The following is a 25614-nucleotide window of genomic DNA, read 5'->3' as shown; positions in this document are numbered from 1 at the left end:
GCCGAGGTCTGGGCACTCGCTATCTGTTACGGAGGGGCAGCCCTCCCTGCAGGAAAGGCCAGGTCTGCTCTGGTCCTGCTCTTGTGTTTCTGGTCCAGAATCAGGTTTGGGTGACACTTAGGTCACTCGTAGTGCTGAATTCTCAGGCTGGCCCCCGTGGTGGTTGGGTCCCCTCACTCACATTTTCCCTGTATGCTCACTGACTCGGGCAGGGGACCAGGGTTCACGTCCCCATTATGAGGAAGAGCGTCAGGTTCTAGTTCCACAAATCTTGAAGTGGGGGTGGGGATGGGGAGAAAGGCTCCTTCCCAAGCATCTGGACCCCCAGGAGGGAGAGCGGAAGCCGGGCTGGAGAGCCAGCCCCAGGCCAGGTTGTAAGGCCCACAGGCAGATCTGATCTCCTGCTTGGAGATGCCCTCCACACTCCCAGGGTAGAGAATCAGCACCCTTAAGTGCAACTCCCTGCCGATGCCTGTTCTTGGCCTGCTTTTCTAGAAAAGCCTGGTTATCACTCCTCTGTAACATTCCCCCAAAGCGCAGGTGCCTTGGCAAGTGTGTGATGGGCGTGCTGCTTTTCTGGGCCACGGTGGGTGGTGTGCCAGCCCTGGGGCAGATGTTTGCCCTGCGGGCCTCTTTGCTGCTGACTGAAGGCCATGTCCTTGCCCTGGCTTCTTGGCCTCCAGGCGTGAGAACCAGCTGAAGCTGTCACATGACTGGCTGTGCTACCTGGCCCCCGAGATTGTGAGGGAGATGACCCCCGGGAAGGACGAGGACCAGCTGCCCTTCTCCAAAGCGGCTGACGTCTATGCATTTGGGTGAGGAGGCCCCTGGCATCCCTCCGCCTGGGGCTCTGAGGCCAAGTGTGGCTCAAAGAGAGGGTCCTACTGGCCACGGGGGGCAAGGGGAGGTGTGCTTTGAGTCTGGATCAGCCACTTGTTTGGGCCAGTGACCACGTCCTTGACCTTCTGTTTCCCCACCTGTAAAATGGGAAGAATAAAGTACCTCCCTGGTAGAGCTGTTAAATGAGGACTAAATTAGCTAATTGTATAGAATGCTTAACTCTGGGTGTCATTCCCACCTGTTGCCCCATGAGGACACTCACCAGAGCTAATCAAGGACTGTCCCTCTGAGAGAACAGGGAGTCCTGCCAGCTGTGCCCCACAAAGAGCTGGGGTGCTGACCGATAGAAACATAGAAATATAGAAACATAATATGAGCCAGATGTGTAACGTCTTCTCTTAGCCACATTAAAAAAGAAAAAGAGGGAATTCCCTGGCGGTCCAATGGTTAGGACTCCACGCTTCCACTGCAGGGGGCCTGGTTCGATCCCTGGTCAGGGAACTAAGATCCTGCATGCAGTGTGGCACGGCCAAAAAAAAAGAAACCGGTGAAATCAGTTTCAATAGATATTTAACTCAATATAGCCAAAATATTATCATTTCAACGTGTAATCAAAATAAGAAATTAAAATTTTACCCCACAAAGCTTTCAAAAGCTGGTGTGTGTTTTACACCTCAGTTCCCCTCCCCACATTTCGGTTACTCAGTAGCCCCATGTGGCCGCCAGGTTGGACAGGGTGTGTCTAACGGAGAAGGTCCCATCCAGGTAAGTCGAGAAGCGCGAGGGGACTTGGAGGGTCTGAGTGACGGCCTCATCCCGTAATCTCTCGGGGGATCCTTCCCTCGCGGGTGGTCTCTTCCTGGCCTGACCTTTAACTATCATTTCCTGAGCACCTGCGTGTGCCAGGCCCAGGGCTGGGCATTCCTGTCACTCCTCAGACAACCTTGGCCATGGGCAGCTACCCGACGGAGGTTGAACGGTTGTACCGGGATCTCTGTCCAGAGCCCGTGCTGTCTGAGACCTCCTGCCACAATGGGAGCGCAGGGCCCCGGGAGGAGTCGAGGCGTTCCCGGAAGCCTGGCGGGTGAGGAAGGCAGGAGGGGGCTGCTGGGTCCCCCTGCCGGGCTCCCGGCATCAGGGCAGCAGGCACCTCCGGGGTGTGAGCTGAGCTGAGCTGAGCCGTGCCGCCAGGGAGCTCAGGCCACGTGGGTGGGTGGTCTCCACAGGACTGTTTGGTATGAGCTGCAAGCCAGAGACTGGCCCTTGAAGAACCAAGCTGCGGAGGCCCTGATCTGGCAGATTGGAAGCGGAGAGGGAATGAAGCGAGTCCTGGCCTCCGTCAGCCTGGGGAAGGAAGTCACCGTAAGTAGTCCCCCAAGCCCCTGCACTGGGGGAGGAAGATGGGGTAGAGGGCAGGCGGCTGGCTGCCCTTCCTTCACTCACCTGAGACGTGGGACCCAGAGGCGGATGGGTGGCAGGCAGGCCTCTTTGCTGCCTCTTTCACCACCCCACTGCTAACCTTTAAAAAGAAAAATTATCTTTAAAAAAAAAGGACAGGAAGGAAATAAAGATAATGGTTTTGATTGAACTATGAGATAAGCTAATAAAGCCTGTATGTTACTTACTAGAAAGAAGATAATAACAAATTTCACTGCATAAAGTACAAACAGTAGGGTTCTCGTCGTGTCAGATCTTTCTCCTTAATGTTGTTCTCGACCGTTCGAGAACAAATCAAGGTTTCCACAGCAAATCTGTTTTCAAGATGCCAAATCATAATACGGTCGCTGCCCTCACATGACTGAATATCATTAATGGTGTCTCTGCATTGCAGTCTGTAAGTTCCCCCGCCTGGCACAGTGATACATGAACGAGCCCAGGGGGCGGTGTTCTCAGCGCCGTCAGTGTTTACCACGTGCTCATGAGTCAGATAGGCCTGGAGCAGACAGATGCCAGCCAGGATGTTGATAAGCAGCCCCAGTAGGTACCTGGGCAGCATAGCATTGGAAACGTCTGGGGGGACCACCCGGCACTCATCCAGGTGAAGCACTAAGTAGGCTGTGAGCTTCCCGGCAGGGTCACCATCTGCCCTGTTGCATGAGCACCTTCTGCCTGGTCGTGCGTGCAGGCCCGTCTTCTGAATCGAAAGGCCGAGGGGTGTGCTGTGTGCACACGTGGATCCGGAGAGCAGGCGGCAGAAGGCCAAAGCGAGAAGGGCTTTGCCCCGACTCGGGGCTGTCAGGACAGCTGTTCTGTCGACTCTCACTGCTGCCCTGTACTCAGTCCTTCTTGACCCTCCCAGCCTCCATTCCTGTAACTCCCCCAGGCTCCTCCTCCATTGCAGCCTGGCCAGCCCTGCACACCTTCCGAGCATCTTGCATTTCACCTGTCAACACGCTGCCTCCGCTTTCCATTCCAAACATCCGTGACCCCGTTTCTGATCTCTTTCCTATGACCTTTCATTCGTCTTTGTAACTGTTATTCCAGGGAGGTCGAGGAAGGAAGGAGGGGAGGGAGGCCCATGCCCTTCATTTTAACTGGAAGTGTGAGAGCTCTTCTCAAATTCAGTTATTTCGCGGCCCCGCTCCAGCCATGGCCAGTCACCTCAGTGTCGGCAGGAGAGTGAGGCGACCACCAGCCGGGGGGCCGCTCGGGAACACGGAAGGGACCCTGGGCAGAGTGCCCCGGCCGCGCCCCGCTCGCTCCCCACCAGCTCTCACGTCCTCCAATGCCGGCTCGCTTTGCAGGAGATCCTGTCCACCTGCTGGGCCTTCGACCTGCAGGAGAGGCCCAGCTTCCCGCTGCTGATGGACATGCTGGAGAAGCTGCCCAAGCTGAACCGGAGGCTCTCGCACCCCGGGCACTTCTGGAAGTCCGCCGAGTAAGTACCCCTCGGAGCCAAACCTGCAGCCAGGCGTCTTGGAGGGCACTGTCTGCTCTGTCTGCCCGAGCCTTTGATCCAGGGAACCCCCAGAGCTGGTTAGCCAGAGGTGACTAGTCCCCTCGCCCAAGGGATGTCGGCATTCCGCTCATCACGTTTATTTAGGAGACTCTTTCATAGGCCAGTGTCTCCCGTTCTCCTCTGTGGAAACCTCCACATCACTGTTATCAGCGCAGTGCTGACGCTGGGCCCAGGCTAGGCCCTGACAAGAAGGTTCTGCCTGCTATACAGCCCCGCGTTAGCCTGGGTTCATGACAGCTGATTCATTTTGCTGTACAGTAGAAACTAACACCACATTGTAAAGCAACTATACTCCAATAAAAATTAATTTGAAAAAATAAATAAAATTTCTGGGTTAAAAGGTTAAAAAAAAAAGAAGGTTCTGCCTGGGAAGGGGCCAGACAGAGCTTCACCAAAACCAGCCGAGCAGCTGTTGCTTAAAATGGCACAGAGCTTTCTAGCCCCCAGATTAGCCACCTGTCACAGGGACGGCACCGCCCAGGTTTATGTGCTGCTTTGACACTGGGAGCCCGTCTCCTTTCTGTGTAATCACATAATCCTTTGCAGCCCTCCGTGCTGGGGTGGTCTCCACTCCTCTCTTCTGAGTTCTGCCTCATTCCCTTTTTTCTTTGTCCCTCTGGCTCTCTCTTCCAGAACACTCAAAAACAGACCTCTGCCCTGCCTCTGCGGGAATCTGGGCAAGTCCTTCCTTGCTCCCAGCCTCAGCTTCCACAGCTTTATAGAGTGGAAGGGTGGGCAAACTTGTCAAGGGCCACGTGGGAAATAGTTTAGCTTTGCAGGCCGAGAGGGAACCTCGAGTGACAGCTCCTTGTCACTGGGATTTGCAGGGTGCCCAGCGGTGTGGTGGTGACACCACCACATACAGTCTCTGTCACAACGACCCAGCTCTGCTCTTTGGTTCAGGAGCAGCCACAGACCCACAAACTTGCGGGCTGGCTGGTTCTAGTAAAACATTACTTATGGATGCTGAAACTTGAATTTCATGTAATTTTCACAGGTCATGAAATAGTCTTCTTTTGATTTCTTTCCCCCCCCCCGATCATTTAGAAAGGTAAAAAACATTCTTAGTTTGTGGATCCTACAGAAACAAGAGGCAGGTCACACGTGGCTGGCCTCCTGGACAAGATGCATGGCTTTGAACTTTAAGGTGTAAGGCACTTTCTAGAAGTGTCGTCTCCCACAGGCCCAGGACATAGAACAGATAAAGTGGGGCTTCTCTTGGTGGGAGTCGGGCAGTGGCAGGGGGCGAGAGCCTGTCTAACCCCTACACCCAACGTAGCCCCCGGAGAAGCTACACCCGGATCTCACACCTGCCCAAGTGTGTGGTGGCAGTGGCACTCCTCTTGTTCTAGAAAGAGCCAGATTTTAGGCTTGTAGGTCATATGGTCTCTGTCACACGTTCTTTGTTTTGGTTTTTTATTTTTTTTGACAGCTCTAAAATGGTCACACCTTTTTTGTAGCCAGATTTGACTTACACCTAGTTTGCCAGGTCGTTTGGAAAGTAAACCAGACCAGGCTTCGAGCTGCAGGTGAGGAGAGGCCCAGGCTGGGTCAGCCCAGCAGAGGGTGCAAGGAGGAGAACTTGAAGAAATACAGCAAAGTTGGCAACTTAGGCCAGTTGGAGGGACAGTCCGAGGAATGACGATTTGGGGTGAGGGAATGCTGTACCTTATAATGTGAGATTAGATTCAGTATTTTGCACTTAAGATGGGTCAGAGTCTAATACAAATAGGGGGTAACAGGTGTTGCCATCAGAGGTGTGGGTTTTACCCAACCGTTGCTGACAGCTGTGCCACACCTGAGGCGACAGGCCGGGGCCGGGCCTCCACCAGCACGGAGTTGATAGTTTAATTAGGATAAAGACAAGCAGACGTACACTGTAAGCCCTCGGAGCAGGACGCTGCCTTATCACCTCTGTATTCTCAGCTCTAAGCACACTCCCAGGATGTAGTAATTGCTCAATGAATATTTGATGGGTGATGGGGATGAAGGAGGGGATGATGACAATATGCTGAGTGCCAGGCAGAAACTCAGCTTCTGTGGGCACACTGCCCACCGGGGAGCTTGAGGAAGGGTCTCCAGAAGAGAGGGGTCATGGGAGCTGGGTTTTGGGTGGGAGCCCGGGCATCTCCTGGACTCTCAAGAAGTTCAAGGATCTGGTTTGTCAGACCTTGGGCAACTCGTTTAGCACACCAGGCCCTGGTTTTCTCCTCCACAAAAGCGAAGGCTGCACTGGGGACGGGGCGTGGAGTAGGGGCTGAGGAGTGGTGCGGGTATTCAGGAGAAGATGATTCCGGATTCCCGAAAGGCCCCAGAGCCCCACCTTCCCATTCCACATGTGGGACACTGAGTCAGAAATGGGGGTTGTTTCCTGCCCAAAGTGATCAGTTTTAGCCCCTTCTAGGAAGGAATGCCAGCATACCTCAGTGAGTCTGTATCAAAGCTTCCTGTTCATGATTTTTACTTCTACACACTCAAGCCTCTAATTCTCATTTTCTCTTTTCTTTTCCATCGGTCTTGTTGCTTTTTTTTTTTTATTTTCGGGGGGGGGGTGGTGGCGGATCTGCTGGCCTGTCCTGTCGTCTCCCCCTCTCCCGCCACCCTGATTCCTGTGGCCCTTCCTCCACCCATCCACACTGGGTGCCCACCTCCATCACCTGCCGGACCGTGCTCCTCCCACACCTGACAAAATGGTTGCGGGTGCTCCCAGGCGCTGGCGGAGCCGCTACTACGGGAAAGGACGTTACGGTCACCCTGACTTTAAGAACAACTGTCCAGTCCTGGAGGAATAGTGTGTCTTCTGCTGTTTCCCTGATTCTCTGCCTGTTTGCGGTTAACCCTTTGCACATCCTGCCTCCTGTTCTGTCTCTGCATCCAGCTTCCCCTTCTTGGCATGTTGTATTCCCATAAACGAAAGTGAAACTCTGGCAGCTCACATGGCCACCGGCAAGGGCCCTGCAAGCTCATGTTTCTCTCACTGGGCTAAGAGCAGACCCACAGCATGTGGCAGGGCCTCTGTCCACACACTGGCAGACGATGGCTTATCCATGGTGGGGAGAGAACTCAGATCACTGGTCTGAGTCCCCAGGATCCCCTCTGGCCAGACTTTAAAGAAGAGAATGCAGGGAGCAGAAATTGTAAACTCCAAGACGTCGATTTTGATGGTCAGGGGCTGAGGGACAGTGGGCCTGCTGGTCGATCTCTGTACAGAATTCTGTGACCATGTCCCAGGGGCGAGCTTGGGGGGGGGGGTCTTTGTGCCAGGCTCCCTTCCAAGCTTGCTCTGCTGCCAAAGCCTGGAATGGAGTGGGGATGTCCCTTTCTCTGTCTGCAGGGAAAGAGGGGTCCCTGCCCTGTGCCCTGGCCAGGCCTCGGCCGCTCCCCTGCCCCCTCCCCGAGGGCTCGGGGAGGGTTCTGACACTGCTCTCCCCTCTTCTCTTTCCTTCTGTAGGTTGTAGGCCTGGCTGCCTTGCATGTACCGGGGCTTTCTTCCTCCTAATCCACGCTCGGCACCGTGACTTCTACTCGAGCTCAAACAGCAATGCGGGCACTAACCCAGGGGATGCGGTCGCTGCCACTCTGGCCTTCTCTGCTGAGACTTCTTCTTTTGCTTTGTTTGTTAAAACTGGTCCTCGCCCCGCTCCATGGCCTGCGTGTGCCTGAGTAACTGCTCTCTATGGAGGGTCCCCCTAACAGCACCCCCAGAACCGCCTTCCTGGACACAACTTCATCTCTCTCTAGCACTTCTTCTGTGGGGTGGCCCTGTCTCCCTACTAACAGCTCAGTGAGAGAGATGCCCCCTCTCCCTGGTCCCCCAGCACACCGGCCCCCTGTTGGGTGTGTCCGCAGGACAGGGGTCGGGGTTTTGCTTGGCTTTTAACCCGCGGGGATCTTGTCCAACACGGAGTGGAATGATTTCAGAGCTGCTGGGTGGTCCCCTCTGGAGGGCTAGGGTTGTGACATCACAGGCTCTGTTGCCGTGAAAGACACCAGCTCGGAAGGGCTGTGTCCTCGGCCACACACCGGGGAAAGCTGTCCTGAAGCAAGGGGGTGGGACCTGTCTCCAAACAGTTTCACTAGTGAAAACATTTCTGCCCTCTCCCCCCTGCAGCATTACTCCCCTTCCATCTGCCCAGTGCAGACGGAAAGTACCAGACCCCGAGCCAGCGTTCGGCAAGAGTGTGGCTGACAGGTCACCCACAGGTCCTCCACTGCTTACCAAACGCAGATTCCTGGGTCTCCCCAAGACCTGAATCCGGGTGTCTGGAGGCAGATGCTGAGAACCCGCATCTCAGCCTGCTTCCCAGATGGCTCTGACGCACCCCAGCATTTGGGGACTGTTTCTGGAAGGAGACTGCAATGCCACTCTTAGTACTGGCGGCTGGGTTTCTCTTCCCTCCCAGTTTCACTCGGAGTAAGAGCTTTCCCGGCTGCCAGTGAGAATGAGCCCACAGCGGTTACTGGGCGTGCGGGGTGCTGGGGGTTCCAAGACGAACAGGCCCCTGCCCTCCAGGAGGGAGTGCAGCCGAGGCTTAGCCCCCGGCCAGGTGGGACCAGGAGCAGCTCTGCCAAGGCCGTTGGCCTGTATCATCATTCCCACTTCTTGGTGGGGCTGGGTCCTCTGCTGAGCTTCTGGAACTGGCCCACTCATTAACTAATGCTGCCCAAATTCTGGTCAAGACCAGTGGGGCTATAACTCTTGTTTTTGTTCCTCTTTGCAGTATTAACAGCAACAAAGTTGTACCCCGGTTTGAAAGGTTTGGCTTGGGCGTCCTGGAGTCCAGTAATCCAAAGATGTAGCCAGCTCTGCCGTTTTTCTGACATTGTATTTCTTTCTTAAATGGGTTTCTAAAACATCCAAACAACCACCACAACAAAAAAACAACACTCTTCAAAACGCCAGCCATCCTCCTAAGTGCTGCGAACCAGGAGCACGAGTCCTCGGTTTAGACTGTTCTTCCATAAAAACACTTGGGTCCCAGAGATGGAGCCGCGCCTGCTGTTTCTTAAAATGACGTCACCAACAACCAGACCTGTCCCGACAGACGGCAAATGTTTACATGTATGTTTCTGCAGAGTTGGACTCGTCGTACAATAGGTGATAATAAAAACCGTCTGTGCAGAGGTCACTGGCACCGAGGGCAGAAGTGGCCGTCCCCTCTGGAGGACCCTGTAGGAGTGAGGCACCCACACTGGTTCAGAGGAAGAAAAGCATCGTGTTTGTGGCTGTTCCCCAGGCAGGACGGTGGGGGGACCACAAGGTTTGACCCGGCCTCTGCGTTGGCCCTAAATCCCATCTCCCCTCGTCCTACCGAAGGGCTGCTGTCCCTTCCTCCTCTTGCAGAGGACACCCTGACCAGGAGCTGAGCTGGATTATGAGTCGGGAGTTCACAGAGAGCTTGAGTTCACCTTTGACCCTTGTAATCCAGTCCATACCTGCTGGAAAAAGCAGAGACATAAAATCCAAATAACATCTGGACTGATCCAGTGGTTCCCAGCCAGGGTTTCCAGTGTTCCATCTTCCAGTGAAGATGTTTCTTTCGTGAAGCCCGCAGGGGAGGCACCAGAAGAAGGGACTAAGGGCTTCGGCTGTTTAGATACATCCCAGTCCCTGACTGACATTTGACCCCAGAGCTAAGGCCTAGCCCAGCAGCTGCGTACACCATGAAGGCTTGATCCATGAGAACAGGGAAAGTAGGGGGAGGGAGAAGTGGCAAGGTCCTCAGCAGGTCCCTGAGCCCACCCTCCTAGCCACAGGGTGCCCTGGCCCATCATCAGTCTTGCCAAGCTTCCGGAACTGCCCACCTTGTCCAGCCCTCAGTCCTGCTGAAACCCCTGAGCCCACTGCTGACTCCTCCACTGCCCGTGTTCACTGCCCACCTTAGCCAAGGTGGGAGCCACGTGCCCCTCCCCGCTTTCACTGAGACCCAGCTAGCAAGCTCCCGACCTTCAGAGTCTTCCCCAGCGCCAAGTCAGGCCTCCTACTTGTGTCCCTTTGAACCAGAGGAGGGGCCGGGTTTGGGAAAGTCCAGGATATGACAGTGTCCTGCCTGTCCTCATTAGAAGCTGACACCTAAAGAGAAAAGTTCCAAATGGCAAAGAAGCCCTTCAGTGAAGGTTACGTCATCGTATCCAGCTCCAAAGCCAGAAATGATCAAGGGCGACGCAAGTGGAGAGGAGGTTGTCTTCAGACCCAGAACCTGCGTCCACGCTCAGAGCCGCCGAGATGGGGAGGCACGTGACCCTCCTACCCCGTTTATGTAGACCCGTTGAGCCAGGCTCCCAGCCTGGAGTCTGGTGAAACATCATACGAGATGGGCCGCTTTGCCTGGAGGCTGCGGGGCTGCCTTCCTGGCTCTGGGCCAGGCACCCCTCGGCAGCCCTGCCGAGAGGGCACAGCCCGGCAGCCGTACAGGGTACCCGGGCCTCCACGGCCATCAGCACCTCAGCCCTTCCCGCTCAGGGTGTGGGGGGGAAGACAAAGGGGCTGTAAACCAACTGGGCTCAGCTCTGTGGGTCTTTTCTCCTCTGTGGGACTCTTCGCGTCTCCCCATCATTCCTCTGGCCTCTGGGTCAGCCGCTCCTGTGATCTCCCCACCCAAAGCCATGTGGGGTGTGACTCCGCCTCTGGTTGTCAGGCTCCTCCCCCCACCCCGACATTGGCGCCTTCCCGGAGGTCACAGTTCATGCCTCTCACCTTTCCCCTCTGAACCCTTGGACGTGCAGGTGGACCGAGGGGTGGGATGGCAGCTAAGCAAGTCAGGCTCACCTCACGGCCCACAGAAAGTCAGTCTGGGTTTTGTTTTTTTCCTCGGGGCTCTCACACCCTTGGGTCAGTTTAGAAAGCTTTCATGGAGCACCTACTGTGTGCAAGTGCGGGGGGCCGGGATGGGAGCAGTCACAGTGCCTGCCCTTAGGGGATTCATGATCTGCCAGGACCCCTGAGGGTGGGACTGGGGCCACCCCCTTCTTCTCCCGGGCCCCGGGATGCCTTCCCACGCTCGGCCTGAGCCTCTGCGCTGCCTGTCAGTTAAGAGAAGCACCTGAGGACCCCCCCAGGTGGCCCCCCCTCTCCCTGTCTCTACTTAAGTGACTGTGAATTGAGGTTAGGAAGACATGCCGCCCTTCCGTGTGCTCCCCCCCATGCCTGTCTGCCTTGGAAACACATGAAGGACAGCAGATACTGTGAATTCAGCCCTCACAGCCAACTGTGAAAGGGATGGAGAAAGCTGGGAGGCCTCCTGGGCGAGAGCTCGGGGGCTGTGGAGGTCCCCACGGGGTCTGAGAGTGGAGCCCAAGCTTCAACCCTTCAGCTCCCCCCCCCCGCCACTTCCCAACCTCACCTCCAAAACCCTGGGATCTGTCCCTGCTGCCTTTAAACACGAGAGCCACAACCCCTGCGTCTCCATGCAACTCGAGGTCCTGAACCCTGAGTTCCCCACCAGTTGTGAGTGGCGTGTAGCTGACCGCTCCATGTCACCAAATTGAAGATGTGTGCAGGGCCTGGAATCCCTCTGCCTTCTCATGGCATTTCTTTCTGTGATCGCCGAGGGGCGTGGCATGCCCTGTAAGCTCCTGGTGGTGGTGGCCTGTGTTGATCTGGGTGCCAGGTGGAGACAAATGTGAAGCTGGTTTGAGAGCTTGTGCGATGCTGCCTGGTCAGCCAGGATTTCATCCGTGTGTGCAAACCCAGCATCTTCTGTGGCCACGAGGCACATACTTGCTTTTTTGAATGTGATGTAAAATTTGTACAGTAAAAGTTTTTATATTTTCTATCAACTGCATTTGCCTTCCAGAAATGCTATTAATTTAAATTAAAACGGTTAGTATTAACGGACGTGCGCTATCAGTTTTTTTGCCACTGGCAAGAACACTGTGCCAGGCCCAGCCTGGGTGTCTGGAGTCTACGAATAAAACTGTACCAAGGTGGGGCTTCCCTGGTGGCGCAGTAGTTAAGAATCCGCCTGCCCATCTAGGAGATACGGGTTCGAGCCCTGGTCCAGGAAGATCCCACGTGCTGCGGAGCAGTTAAGCCCATGCGCCACAACTACTGAGCCTGCACGCCTAGAGCCCACGAGCCACAACTACTGAAGCCCACGCGCCTAGAGCCCGTGTCCGCAACAAGAGAAGCCACTGCGATGAGAAGGCCGCGCACCGCAACGAAGAGTAGCCCCCGCTCGCCGCAACTAGAGAAAGCCCGCGCGCAGCAACAAAGACCCAACACGGCCAAAAATAAATAAATTAATTAATTAAAAAAAAATACTTGTACCGAGGTATCTGGGGCTTGTGTCTGCTTGGGTCGGTTCCAGATGACTGTGTGGGGTGGGGTGTGTGTGTGCAGGGAACCGCTCAGATGGATGGCCTGAGAGAGCAGGAGGGGAGAGGGCAGGGTGTTCAGACCCCCTCTGGGAGCGCCTTCCAAGGAGAGAAGTTGTGCCTGCACCTCAAAGGCAGATATCTCTAAACGGAGGAATGGAGACAGAAGAGCATCAAAGCCCATGTCGCACGGAGGAAGGTCATCCAGCCCCCAACAGTGACAGCCCATGAGCACACTCAGACCAGTCGCTGTCTCCTCTGCTCGAAGGGCCTTTGCATTATGGAAGCCTTGGGGGGTGGGGAGTGGTCATTTATCTAAATCTTATTTCTAGGAGCCTCTCCTTGCCAGTTATAAAGAGAGACAGGTAAGCAGGAGGTCAGGGTAAGCAAAACAGACGGAGACGAAGGGGGACCAACATCCCCTGAGCCAGCGAGGCGCTTTCTACACATCATCTGACCTTAATCCTGTCCTCACAGCAGCACCATGGGGTAGGAACTGTTGCGATGTTTCAGCTGAGGAGGGTGAGGCGCAGAGAAGTTAAGATATTTCCCCAAGTTGACACAGCTGGTGGGGGGCTAGTCCAGGACTTGGGCCATGGCTTGACTCCAGAACTTCCTTCTCATAAGAAGTTGGGGAACTTACTGGCCAGACATTTATTGAGCACCTACTGTGTTCAAAAGATGGTGCAAAGTGCTGGGACGCAGATAAAACGTAGAGACCTTGCCTCCAGCCAGTGAGGGGCTCAAGGAAGGGGTCCCTCAGTCTGCCTGGCAGGCTTCATGGAGGAGGTGACCTTGGAGCTGACGTGAAGGGTAACATGCCTGGTGCATATAAGCAAGAGGAGACCATTTTACTTCGAGCAAAGGCTTAGAGGTCTGGGAATACAGGGTGTGCTTGGGAAATGAGCAGTATTTTGGCTGTTCGTTGTGAAATGGAACCTGGGGAGTAGAAGGAATCTGGAGAGGATCCTGTAAATGCCGAGCCAAGGAGTTTAGGCTTTAACATGGCAGCCCTAGGGAGCTATTGAAAATTCTTGAGCAGGGGAGGGCCGTAATCAGATTTATGTTTTAGGTCTATAGGATGGATAGAGGCAGGAGAGAGAACGAACAGAACGTTGATCAGATGAGTGGGAGAGGTGAGCTTTTAGGGTAATATCCCAGATGTCTGCCTTTGCGGGTGATGGAGTCATTCACAGAGAAGGTGAGCCTGTGGACGGGCAGCCGGGTTGTGCCTAGAGGGCATCCAGGTGAGATCTGAACGGGCAGAGGGAAGCCAGGAGATAGAGCCTGGGGCTGCTGGCTCTCACTGAAGCCTATGTGTCTTTTCTTCCAGCTTCTGTTCTTGGAAACAGGTGGACCCACTTCCCAGCGTCCCTTGCAGTTGGGTGGGAACGTGGGACTGAATCCTACCCAATGGAAAGTGAGTGCCTGGCCCATAAAACCCCCCACAAGCACCTCTCATCCTCTTTCCCTCTTGGTTGGCAGAGCGGAGACCTCCCGGGGCAACTTGGGAAGCCACGTGTTAGTGGATGGCAGCATCCCAGCAGTCTGGGTGTTTGCATGACTATGGAAGAGGCCACCTGCCACCTGCCATACCTGCCCGGGGCTGGAATGTAAGCAAGAAGAAAACGACTGGGGTTGAGCCACAGTACATTTTGGGGTCTGTTGTAGTTGGGTTACACTAAAATTATATTCTTTGGTAAAAGTAATTGCAAGCAAGTACTGAGACATTGCAAGCAAGTACTGGACATTGTGCTTATAAGACACGTATCTGATTTAATCCTCATAATAACTCTAGGAGGTAGGTACTCTTATTAACCCATTTTATAGTTGAAGGGACAGGCCCATAGAGGTTATATCACATGCGCAAGTTAGTAAGTGGCAGGGGCAGGATTCAAACCCAGACTTACCTGATTAATACCTGGAATCTTAAAAAAAATGTGTATTTGTTAGATGTCTTTATATTAGAAAAGTCACTCAGACCCATTGCAATGTCAAACATTACTGAAATGACAGGAAAAATATTAAACCTTCATTCCCTACTGCCTCCCCCCACCCCCCAACACCTCGTTCTAATCCCTGTCCTGAGATGAGCAGTGTTAAACTTGGAGTCTTTTCTTCCTCTCTGCTGCATATAAACATGGTTTGGGGCTTGTGGTGGTTTTATTAAACAATGACATCACATACATGATATATATGACGTATATATATATTGGGTTGGCCAAAAAGTTCCTTTGGTTTTTAAGTAAAAATAAAAGACACATTTTTCATTTTCACCAAGAACTTTATTGAACAACATATTCACCCTTTTGTTCCACTACCTTCTGCCATTTTTCAGGCCACCTCATGATTCCATCTTCCCAAAACTTTTTATCTTTTTGAGCAAAGAACTATTCCATGTGCCTTTTACAGTCTTCCAGGGAATTGAAATTTTTTCCATTAAGGGAATTTTGTAAAGACCTAAATAAATGGAAATCCGAAGGTGCCACGTCTGGTGAATACGATGAATGAATCAGAACTTCCCAGCCAAGCTGTAACAGTTTTTGCCTGGTCATTAAAGAAACATTTGGTCTCGCGTTATCCTGATGGAAGATTTTGTGTTTTCTGTTGACTAATTCCGGACACTTTTCGTCGAGTGCCGCTTTCAGCTGGTCTAACTGGGAGCAGTACTTGTTGGAATTAATCGTTTGGTTTTCCAGAAGGAGCTCGTAATACAGGACTCCCTTCCAATTCCACCATATACACAACATGACCTTCTTTGGATAAAGTCCGGGCTTTGGTGTGGTTGGTGGTAGTTCATTTCGCTCGCCCCACGATCTCTTCCATTCCACATTATTGTACAGTATCCACTTTTCACTGCCCATCACAACTTGTTTTAAAAACAACGTTTTCATTACGTTTAAGTAGAGACTCGCATGCGGAAATGCGGTCAAGAAGGTTTTTTTCGCTTAACTTACTTGGAACCCAAACATCAAAGCGATGAACATAACCAAGCTGGTGCAAATGATTTTCAACGCTTGATTTGGATATTCTGAGTATGTCGGCTATCTCCCGAGTGGTATAACATTGATTGTTCTCAATTAATGTCTCAATTTGATCGCTATCAACTTCAACTGATCTACCCGACTGTGGAGCATCATCCAGCGAGAAATCTCCAGCACGAAACTTCGCAAACCACTTTTGACACGTTCGATCAGTCACAGCCCCTTCTCCATACACGGCACAAATCTTTTCTGTGTGTTTCAGTTGCGTTTTTACCTTTCTTGAAATAATAAAGCGTATATGCCAAAAATGTTGCTTTTTTTCTTCCATCTTCAATATTAAAATGGCTGCACAAAAATTCACCAGCTGTCACACACAATCTAACAAAATTGTTTTGAATGAAGTTAAAGACAACTAAGCGCTACTAGAGCCATCTTACGGAAAAAACTGAACGAACTCTTTGGCCAACCCAATACATAAATCTCATGTGATACACAGTGTCACATAAATATATTTTTCCCTGAAACTTATCTGTGAATAGATCAGGGGCAGCCCTCCCAGTTCACGCATGTAGATCTAACTTAGTCTTTTAATAGCTGCATGATAGCCCACAGCACACATAGCCCATGGTTTATGTAACTAGTCCCCTCTGAGAACCACTTTTCATTGAGATCATCTACTTAACTGCTGTTCCCATTAACCTGGTTTCCTCCCCGTGCCTCTAGGCCGCCTTCTCTCTCTTCGGTGCACATATACCCACTATACCCAGGCCCAGGAAGGCTGAGGCCGGGCAGCTGGTGTTTCCATCCCGGCTGCTCCACATGGTTGGACTCTGCCCTCGGGCTTCATGAGTTTTCTTCATAAAGTTTCTGGAGCCCGAGCATACTCTAGGTACAGTGGCTTCACCAATTTTAACTATTCATGGACATTCTCAAGAGACCCAAACCTTGCCTGGGTTCCAAGGAGTCATCCCAGGAGGTAGGAGGGGTGAGGGACAGGAGACCCATGGGGGGCAGAAGCCCTGAGGCACAGAGGATATGGGGGCGCGGGGGTGCTCCCGGAGGCCTTCCCTTCCCCCCTACCTAGTAAAGCTCCCTCCCCCCATGCCCTCTCCCTCCCCTGCTCTGCAACCTGCCCAAAGTCTCTGGGAAACATGGCAAAGGGGACAGTGTCAACCAGCATTTACATGGCGCTTTTCAATTTACGTGGCACTTTGATGCACACTATCTCATCCTATCCATTCAAGAGCCCCATAACTTGAGAATTGTCCTCTCTGTTTCCAGATGAGGGGACTGAACTTGGAAGGTGTTAGGACATTCAGCCTTCACTTCTCACAACTCAGAGGACTCCACCTGCAGGTGTATTTTGCTTGACCTGCAGAGTTTAAGAAATATGTTTCTAAATCAGTTGCTAGCATTTAAAAACAGGAAACATTCACAGAAAAATCTGAAGTTCTGGCTTCTTTGGGCAATACTGGGCTGGTCTTCCCAGAGGCAGCCATCAGCTGCGGCTAGCATTTAAAAGCAGGAAACATTCACAGAAAAATCTGAAGTTCTGGCTTCTTTGGGCAATACTGGGCTGGTCTTCCCAGAGGCAGCCATCAGCTGCGGCTAGCATTTAAAAGCAGGAAACATTCACAGAAAAATCTGAAGTTCTGGCTTCTTTGGGCAATACTGGGCTGGTCTTCCCAGAGGCAGCCATCAGCTGCGGCTAGCATTTAAAAGCAGGAAACATTCACAGAAAAATCTGAAGTTCTGGCTTCTTTGGGCAATACTGGGCTGGTCTTCCCAGAGGCAGCCATCAGCTGCGGCTAGCATTTAAAAGCAGGAAACATTCACAGAAAAATCTGAAGTTCTGGCTTCTTTGGGCAATACTGGGCTGGTCTTCCCAGAGGCAGCCATCAGCTGCGGCTAGCATTTAAAAGCAGGAAACATTCACAGAAAAATCTGAAGTTCTGGCTTCTTTGGGCAATACTGGGCTGGTCTTCCCAGAGGCAGCCATCAGCTGCGGCTGAGCACAGCTGCCCCCCACGGGGCTGGACAGCCTCTGTCCTGCTTAGTTCCTGCTCCTGCCGATTGCTGGGGCCGGTGTTTTATTGCCTAGAGCAAAGAGGACAGGGACACATTTCCTATACCTATCAAAAGTGAGAAGGTGACATGCTAGACTGAGGGGCCCAGGCATTTCATCCAGCCCAGGTATACCCATTACTTCCCTGGTCCCTGTAGGCAAATGAGATATTCAAAATATGTAGACACCCACCAATCAGAGGCGACGCTGGTCGAAAATGACCGGGAAGTCCAGAGGTGCGAACTGGCAGAATATCAGCCCTTTTCTGAAGGCCAGTGGTCCTCCAAGTGGGGTCTCAGGACCAGCAGCATAGCATCCCTTGGGAACTTGTTTGAAAGAGAAATTCTCTGCCCTCAACCAACTATACAGCGTCAGGAACTTCGGGGGTGGAGCCCAGCAATGCGTTTTAAGTGTTTGTGACCCTGATCCTGGTCTGAGTGCAAGAGAGGGATTTTGGTTGATTTTGTTTTGCTTTGTTCATTTTAATATAAACTTCTGTTAAGTCAGGCTGGAGATACACCTCCACCTTCTCTTTGTTCTTTTATACTCCCAGGGACACAGATGCTAAAATGGCAGGAGGGCAGGGGACAGACTTTGGTAGTGTAGGGGAGGAATATCTTTACCCTTCTAGGTTCTTTTGGCTGGTCTAATAATTAAATCAATGTAAGACAAATTAACAGGAGAAAAGTTTAATCTCGTATGTATGGGAGCCTCACTTAGACACAAGAGGCTCAAAGACAGTTGGTCAGTTGGGGCTTATATGCATCCTGAGGTGGGAGAAGCGGGTAGGGGTCTGGGGCATCAAAGGGAATTCACTGGAAGATGGGAAGAACGTTTACCATGCCCCGCAGAGACAATGGGACCCCACCCAGCTCCCCAGCTTCCCACACCCAGCCCATCCTCTGCAGTTCTCTCTGCTGAGAGCTCTCTTCCTGGACCAGGCTTTCTGTCTAAATTCTTTTAGGCAGTTGAGCAGGAGGTGAAAAGGTCTTCCTGAGTCTTTTTAGGCCTTGATTATCTTCAGCTCAAAATAATCCATATGCCAAAGTGGCTGCCTGCCCTGAACCCCGTCAGTACCTCTAGCATCTCGGGGGGAAAACGCAGAGTTGGACACAAATAAGCCAGGCCAGGCCAGGACTGGGGCAGGAGGGCCAGCCAGACGCCATGGCCCCCATGACAGCCTTGAACCTGCTGGGTCATGCTCAGCCTGGGTCCTTGGATACTGTCTTCTTCTTCTTTTTTTTTTTTTTTGGCCACACCGTGCTGCTTATGGGATCCTAGTTCCCCAACCAGGGATTGAACCCACACCCTCAGTAGTGAAAGCACGGAGTCCCAACCACTGGACCGCCAGGGAATTCCTGGATACTGTCTTCTTTTCAAGTAAATTTCTGGGTTATTTTATCCAAAATGCTACCTAAGGCCTGTTTTGGGGTAGAGCTGGGAGGTGTTAAGACCCTGACTCTCTTATGCCGAGCCATGAGCACAAAGGGGGAAGGGGAAGGTAATCCAGTGGTTACCATGGTTACCATGATTACCAAGAGCACAGCCAGGGTGGGAGAGGAGAGACACACTTGTTCTCCTGGCAGTAGTGGAGGGCTGTGTGGGGGAACAGGGAGAGACTTGTGAGAGGCAGAGGGGCTGGGAGGAAGGACAGAGGAGAGAGGATGAGTGAGGCTGGGTTGGGTGGGGAGAAAGAGGCTACAGGGTAAAGGGCAAAGGCAAAGGACAGGGTCTAAGGCCTGGTCCCCTGCTTCCCCACCCCCACCCCCAGCCCAGTGAGGACTGCCCACCTTAAGCAGAGACAGGATGCCGTGGTCAGCCTCCGTGTGCCCGACGATGCTCAGTGAGGCCGAACAAACAGAAACATCAGAGTTTGGAACAGAAAAAGGTTTATTGCAGGACCAAGCAAGGAGAACAGGTGGCTTGTGCTCAAAACCCCCAACCTCCCGGGTGGCTTTTAAGGAAGAGTTTTTAAAGGCAACATTGGGGGTGAGGGCTGCAGGGGGCATGACTTTCTCCTGATTGGTTGGTGGTGAGGTAATGGTAGTGTTCCAGGAATCTCATTCATCAACCTTCCGGTTCCAACCAGTCTGGGGTCTGAGCATGTTACCATCCCCCTCCTGGGTAGGGGTCTTAATTCCTGCAGAACAACTCAAAGATGGTATCAGATTGTTATGTATATCCCTTGAGGAGGAACTAGGATGCTGTATTATTGCTGAACTGTTGCAGGAAGGGGGACCCCTTCCAGGGCCTAAGAGTGGGCTCTTGTCTAACACTTGGAAATGAATTTTCCGAGGAGATACACGCGCTGACAAAGCAAGAGACTTTATTGGGAAGGGGAGCCCTGGCGGAGAGCAGCAGGGTAAGGGAAGCCGGGAGGATTGCTCTGCCACGTGGTTCGCAGTTTCGGGTTTTATGGTGATGAGATTAGTTTCCGGGTCGTCTCTGGCCAATCCTTCTGACTCAGGGTCCTTCCTGGTGGCAAGTGCATTGCTCAGCCAAGATGGATTCCAGGCAGGAGGATTCTGGGAGGTTGGTAGGCTATATGGACTGGCGTCTGGTCTCTCCTTTTGACATTGACCAAATTCTTCCTGTTGGTGGTGGCTTTTTAGTTTCGAGCTCCTTATCAGGACTTCCTGTCTCAAGATAACTCACGCAAATGGTTACTGTGGTGCCTGGCCAGGGTGGGTAGTTTCAGTCAGTGGCTCCCCTAACAGAACTATTGTTTCTTTTGGCCGTGCCACGCAGCTTGCAGGATCTTATTTCCCAGACTAGGGATCAAACCCATGCCCCCTGCAATGGAAGTGCGGAGTCCTAACCATTGGATTGCCAGGGAATTCCATGAACTATTGTTTTTTGATTGCTTTTCCTTTGTTTCTGCATTCCCTCACTTCCCTACTTAGTAACTGTTGAGTCGGCTCTTTGGAACCAAGGGAAAGCCTAGGAGACTAAAGTCTTTTTTTACAAACAAGAAACGGGATCAGTTTTTATGATGTAAATAAAATCAAGTGGTTGTTTAGAAAATAAAAAAATTTAAAAAAAAGAAAGAAAGAAAGAAACAGGGGTCACAGAGGGGCTTTTGTACCCAGGAGGGCCCCACAGAGTCCTGAACAGTTTCAGCGGGAGGTGCAGCCAGCTCAGGTGACACTGCCATGAGAAGCTGCCCCCAGGTAGAGCCAGAACGCAGGTTTCCAAAGTTTTCACCAGCAACAAAGACGCAAAAGGCTTGTTATCAATTTATCTTTCGAATTTGTTAAAGGTTTCCACCTGCAAGATTTAGAATATCTCACAGGGAAGGAGTGGTTTATCTGGGTGTGTCTGCTGCATTGCTCACTTGCCAGGTAGGAGGTGAAACTCAGGCCAGGGAAGCTGTCATCACCACCCAGGCAGGTGGAGAAGAAACTGACCACGAGGAGCAAACGTGAGGAAGAGGGGCATGTCCCCGCCCCAAACAGAGCTGGATTGTTCAGCTGCGAAGGTCAGTGGCGGTCTGTGCCCCAGTGCCAGGATTATTTGCATGGCAGAGGCTAGTGAGTTTGTAAGCATTGCCTGGCTGCACACCTTCAAGACGTGTTTGCTCTAGAAATGAATGAGCAAGGGTGGGAACTAGGAAATTGAATCATCAACACTGGACATGCAAATCGCGCTTTGATTCCATTCTCACAGGACACGTTCCTCCACGCGGATGAAGGCTGGATTTGGTAAATTTAACTCAGATGAGAAGAAAATGTATTGCTGAATCTAACCATTTTGTGGGACTTAAAATGTTTAGGGGTTACTGTGGACAGATGTAGCGTTTGCAAAGATTTGTACGTTTTCCCTTAAGCTGCAGTGGGATGAACTAAGGTGAATCATTACCTTCTCACTGTAGTCTGTGCTTTCTGCTTCTGTGTCCGTGGTTTTGTGACCTCCAGGTTCCCCAGTTATGGGGACTTGGGGTGGGGGGTGGCTTGTTTATAACTGTGACATTCAGGATATTTTCCCTAATGATTTTTGATATGACATCTGGCTGCGGGACTTTTTTCCTTTCTTGATAGGCCATTTTTATCTTTTGAGGAAGTGCTAACCAGAGGCAATGGAAATCTGTTTACCCAGGGCCTGAGTGAAGGTGGGGGAAGTCGAAGATTAACCAGGGCAACTTGAGATCCTGGTGGGAGTCCCTCTGTCCTCCTGTTCATCGCTCATCGAAGCTTCCACGCTGACTCGAAAGCAGTAGGGGGAAGGAGGATTTGGCAAACAATGGCTGTGTCTTCAGCCCACTGTTTCATATCTGAAATCTCCTAATTATCTCTGTGCCCTGAAACTGCGTCTTTAAATGCTACTCCATTCAAGCAGGTGCATGGCCTCTGCAGGAGTGGATGGTTCCAGAGTTGGGCACCAGAGAGAGGACTTCCCTGGGGTATCCTGGCAAGTGCTGGCAGGTGCTATAGGCTGGTTTGTGGAGAAGAAGGGAGACAGGGAACTGCAAGCTGCCAAGATGAAAATGACAGCTGTTAGAAAACCGAAATTCCACTGAGTAAAATTGAAGATCTAATTGGCTTTATTCAATGATTCATGAATCAGGCAGCATCCTCTGTTGTAAATAGAAAGAAACCGATGGGTTGTTAAAATAAATAAATAAATAAATAAATAAAAGGAAGGTTTTTATAGGCAGAAGGAGTGTGGGGCAAGGGAGCTATTAACAAAAGCTAAGAAAAGACTGTTTCACACCCAGTCACCTTCTTTTGGGAGCAGGGCAAGGGTCACTCATGCGGACTGCTTCCTCCTCCCAGGATGGAGAGGGCCCAGGAGACAGATTATGTCCTGGGTACTGACCAGAAAATTCCAGACTGGCTGATTAAGACTACATTCCTGGGGAAGGTCAAAACTACAGGTAGGTCAGGTATTACATCTAGGTTTGGTATCATGGGCTTTAGCAAAAGTGATGCCATTTTGAGCCTGTGGTTTTCTCTTTAACTATTCACCACTTTTGAGCAAACTCTCAGCCTAACCAAGAGATGAAATCAGAATTTAAGACATTATCATCACTCTCAGCTACTGATCTATAGTCCCCACGGCTTTGTTGACCCTTGGTGTGGTATCCAGAGGGCATGACGTCTTTGCTTAATCCTAATGACATTTGTAACTGAACAGAACCCTAGGGGGGCTTCCGGGGACAGCTGCAACCACCCCATGTCTGTAGTAAAACTTTAGCCTCCTGGGCCTTCCCCAAGTTCCAAGGAATAAATTTAATCAGAGAAATGAGAAAAGGCAGAAACAAAGGAAAACAGTCAAGCAAGACAAAATAATAATAGTTTAGCCATTAAACACAGTCAAGGACTTTTAATTCCTCCTCAAGGGCTATAGATAATATTCTGAGCCATAGCCTTTGAGCTGTTTTGCAGATATTGAAACCTGCACGAGGTGGAAGAAGTTAACTGTATGCTGCCCACAAGCACGTAGACCCCAGACTGGTTGGAACCAGAAGGTTGATGATGTTGACTCCCAATTACCTCACCACCAGCCTATCAGAAGATGTCCATGAGCTGATCACACACCCTGCAACCCTCTCCCTTATCCTGTCTTTAAAAACCTTTCCCTGAAAGCCATTGGGGAGTTTGGGTTTTTTAAGCACCAGCTGCCTGGTCTCCTTGCTTGGTGCCCTGCAGTAAACACTTTCTTTCACCACAACCCCGGTGTCAGTAGATTGGCTTTACTGCACATAGACAAGCTCTTAGTGAAGGCAAATCTGATCTAGATAGTTATAGATAGATTGGAAACTTTGGTGATAAATTCAATTGAAAGATTACCTTCCTTAGCAGTGGCTTGGGGGATACAGATGAGGGCATTATCTTTCCAGGTCAATGCCAGAAGAAAGGAAAGGAAAAGAAGGAGAAAGGGTTTCATGTTTAGTTAAAGTATGAAGTCTTGATCCATCATCTCGGGCAGAAGCAGTCTTCCTGAATGTCAGCGACTTCTCTTCCTCATCAGTTTGATTTGGAGGTCTCCAGCCCTTGTACAGGACTGGGTGTTAGGTGGGTCTTCTTCAGCTGTGAGAGGTATATCCAAGGTTCAAGTCCCTGGGGCTTGACTGCCATCGGCATAGTTGGGAGGACCTGGTACAGTCCCTTCCTAGGAGATTTAAGGGCAGTCTTTGCTCTTAGTGATTCCAAATCAGATGGTGGAAGACCACTGGGAATGTTAATTTGTTGAGTCATAGCCAGATGTTTGAAGAAACTAGAAGAATTCAGGACCCAGTCCAGTTTACAGGTATATGACAAAACCTCAAAGACAGTTAACAGCACTAGAATCTAATGTCTACAAAGGTGCAAATAAAATTATTCCATGAATAATCCAGTTTCTCCCAGCTGTCCCAGCTTAGAAGTGGCTTCTGGAACACTCTTGCCCATTGTGCCAACTCACCTGGGTCCAGTACAAAGATGCAGGGTCTGAGGTGTGTCACAAAGGAATTTGTCCCACGTTGCCTGGGACCCAAAGTGGAGAAGAGCAGGTCATTGGAAAGACAGAATGATCTTTCTACATTCTCTGTAGAAAACATGTCAAATCTTCATCGCATGAAGAAGCAGAGTATGAGAGTATGCGGCCCAAAAGTCAGAAAGTATTATAGTGCCAGGATATTAATTAATAAAAATATTATTTTCCTGGATTTTGTGATGTTTGGGGTATTTGTCAACTGCTACGTTTCGAATATGGTGCCCCCCACAAAATTCACATGACCACCGTCACCCATTTCGGCCACCAGTAGTTTTTATTTATGGAAGTGGTAATGGTTTTCATTTATGATCATAACATAAAGTTTGCTTTTTAAATAAATGTTTATAAGTTTGTTTAAAGGAAATTGGGAAGTAAGGCTGGTCCCAGGCTAGTCACACAAAGACTGAAAGCAAAAGCAGCTGTGTGTTTGGTTAATCAGCTGATACAACACTGATCCTTTGCACATCTGGTGCTAAATGTTTGCTCACATGGCTTCCCCAAGGAGGGAGTGTAACCAAACAGTGACTTTGAGTGTGCTGCATTCCGTGGGGCTGCAAGTTCTTCTATTCCTTACCCCTGCCACCCATGGAAGGGATACCACCGACCCTTCACAACCCAGCACAAGGGCCACCTCCTCTCTGAATTCTCTCAGGGCCTCACCACACGCAGGTCAGATACGCGAGGACACAGATGGAATCTATGGAGCGTTCATTGTGCGCCAGGCATTGACTAAGTGCCTTACAAGCCTTAGCTCATTCAGTGCTCACAACAACCATGTAAAATAAGTTCTCTTATCAGCTACATCTCACAGATGAGGAAACACTGAAGCTTAGAGAGTGCTGAGGAGCAATATTTGCCCCCCCAAATGTGTCACTTTGGCATGAGGATTCATTTAGGCTGATTCTTTTTAAGAAACATAAGACGCGAAGTTTTTGTTACCGCCCCTCAGCTGCCGCAAAGTTTGTAGAAAAAGGGCCTGTTCCCGGAAAAGAGCCGTGACCAGTGATATCTGCAGAAGAACGCGGACTAGGTGGGGTGAGGGAAACCCGGCAGGGCCTGGAGAACAGAGTCCACTCTGCGCCCAGCAAGCATTTATTTACCAAACAGTCACCCTCAACATCCTCTTCTGTCTTTAGCTGAAGGTGGTATTTAAGGTGAGGGCTTTGACCATTATGGTGAGTTAGTTCTCCTGGGTCTCCCCATGTATACGTGTTGTTAAACTTTTGTTAGATTTTTCTCCTGTTAGTCTGTCTCATCTCAATTTAATTCTTAGACCAGCCAGAAGAACCTAGAAGGGTAGAGGAAAATTTCTTCCTTCCTCAACATCCATGCTGTAACCTGTGTCAGAATTTCCTTCCACTTTAAGGCTGAATAATATTGCATTGTATGTAGAGACCACATATTGTTTACCTAGTCGTGCATCGATGGACACTTGGGTTGCTTCTATCTCTTGGCTATTGTAAATAATACCACGACCACGGGTGTACAAATATCTCTTCAAGTCCCTGCTTTCAATTCTTTAGGATATATACCCAGAAGTGGAATTGCTGGATCATACGGTAATTCTATGTTTAGTTTTTGAAGGAACCTCCATACTGTTTTGCGGTGTCGGTCTCAGCTGACGTAGTGATGCTGTTTGGGAACACCTGGGGGCACACACGTGGGCCTTTACCTCTCATGGGAGCCCCACAGGCCTTTCCCCAGCTGGAGCCAATGCTGTGGCTGCACATGCCCTTCTGCTTCTTGTTGCGACTGCAAGACCCAGCTCAGCAACAACTATCAGGGAGCTTTGAAAAAACAAGGATTATTACTCTCAGGTCCTGAGGGCCACACAGCGAGATCAGCCAATGGGGAGGAGTGGGTGATAGTGGAGACCTGGGGGTCCACCTTTATTGTGGTCCAAGGGTGGGGTGGTTAGGCAGGAACTAGGGGGCAGGAAGAGAAATGTGGGGTCACTCACACAGTTATCTAGGTTC

At 51.0% G+C, this 25614-nt stretch overlaps 1 protein-coding gene across 1 annotated transcript in view; it reads left to right on the top strand.

Moving 5' to 3' along the window:
- Positions 1-11863, top strand: part of KSR1 (kinase suppressor of ras 1) — a 148097-nt gene extending 136234 nt beyond the window's left edge. The window contains exons 16-19 of the mRNA XM_061176849.1: positions 684-815; positions 2067-2202; positions 3585-3718; positions 8521-11863. Coding sequence (XP_061032832.1) covers positions 684-815; positions 2067-2202; positions 3585-3718; positions 8521-8599 — 481 coding nt within the window. The 3' untranslated portion in view covers positions 8600-11863. The remainder of the gene's footprint in view (positions 1-683; positions 816-2066; positions 2203-3584; positions 3719-8520) is intronic.
- The last annotated feature ends 13751 nt before the right edge of the window (positions 11864-25614 follow it).

This window comes from Eubalaena glacialis, chromosome 19, assembly GCF_028564815.1.
Source record: "Eubalaena glacialis isolate mEubGla1 chromosome 19, mEubGla1.1.hap2.+ XY, whole genome shotgun sequence".
In the NCBI taxonomy this organism is placed as follows: Eukaryota; Metazoa; Chordata; class Mammalia; order Artiodactyla; family Balaenidae; genus Eubalaena; species Eubalaena glacialis.
Note: the sequence above shows the minus strand (reverse complement) of the source record. Positions and strands in the feature narration are given on the sequence as shown.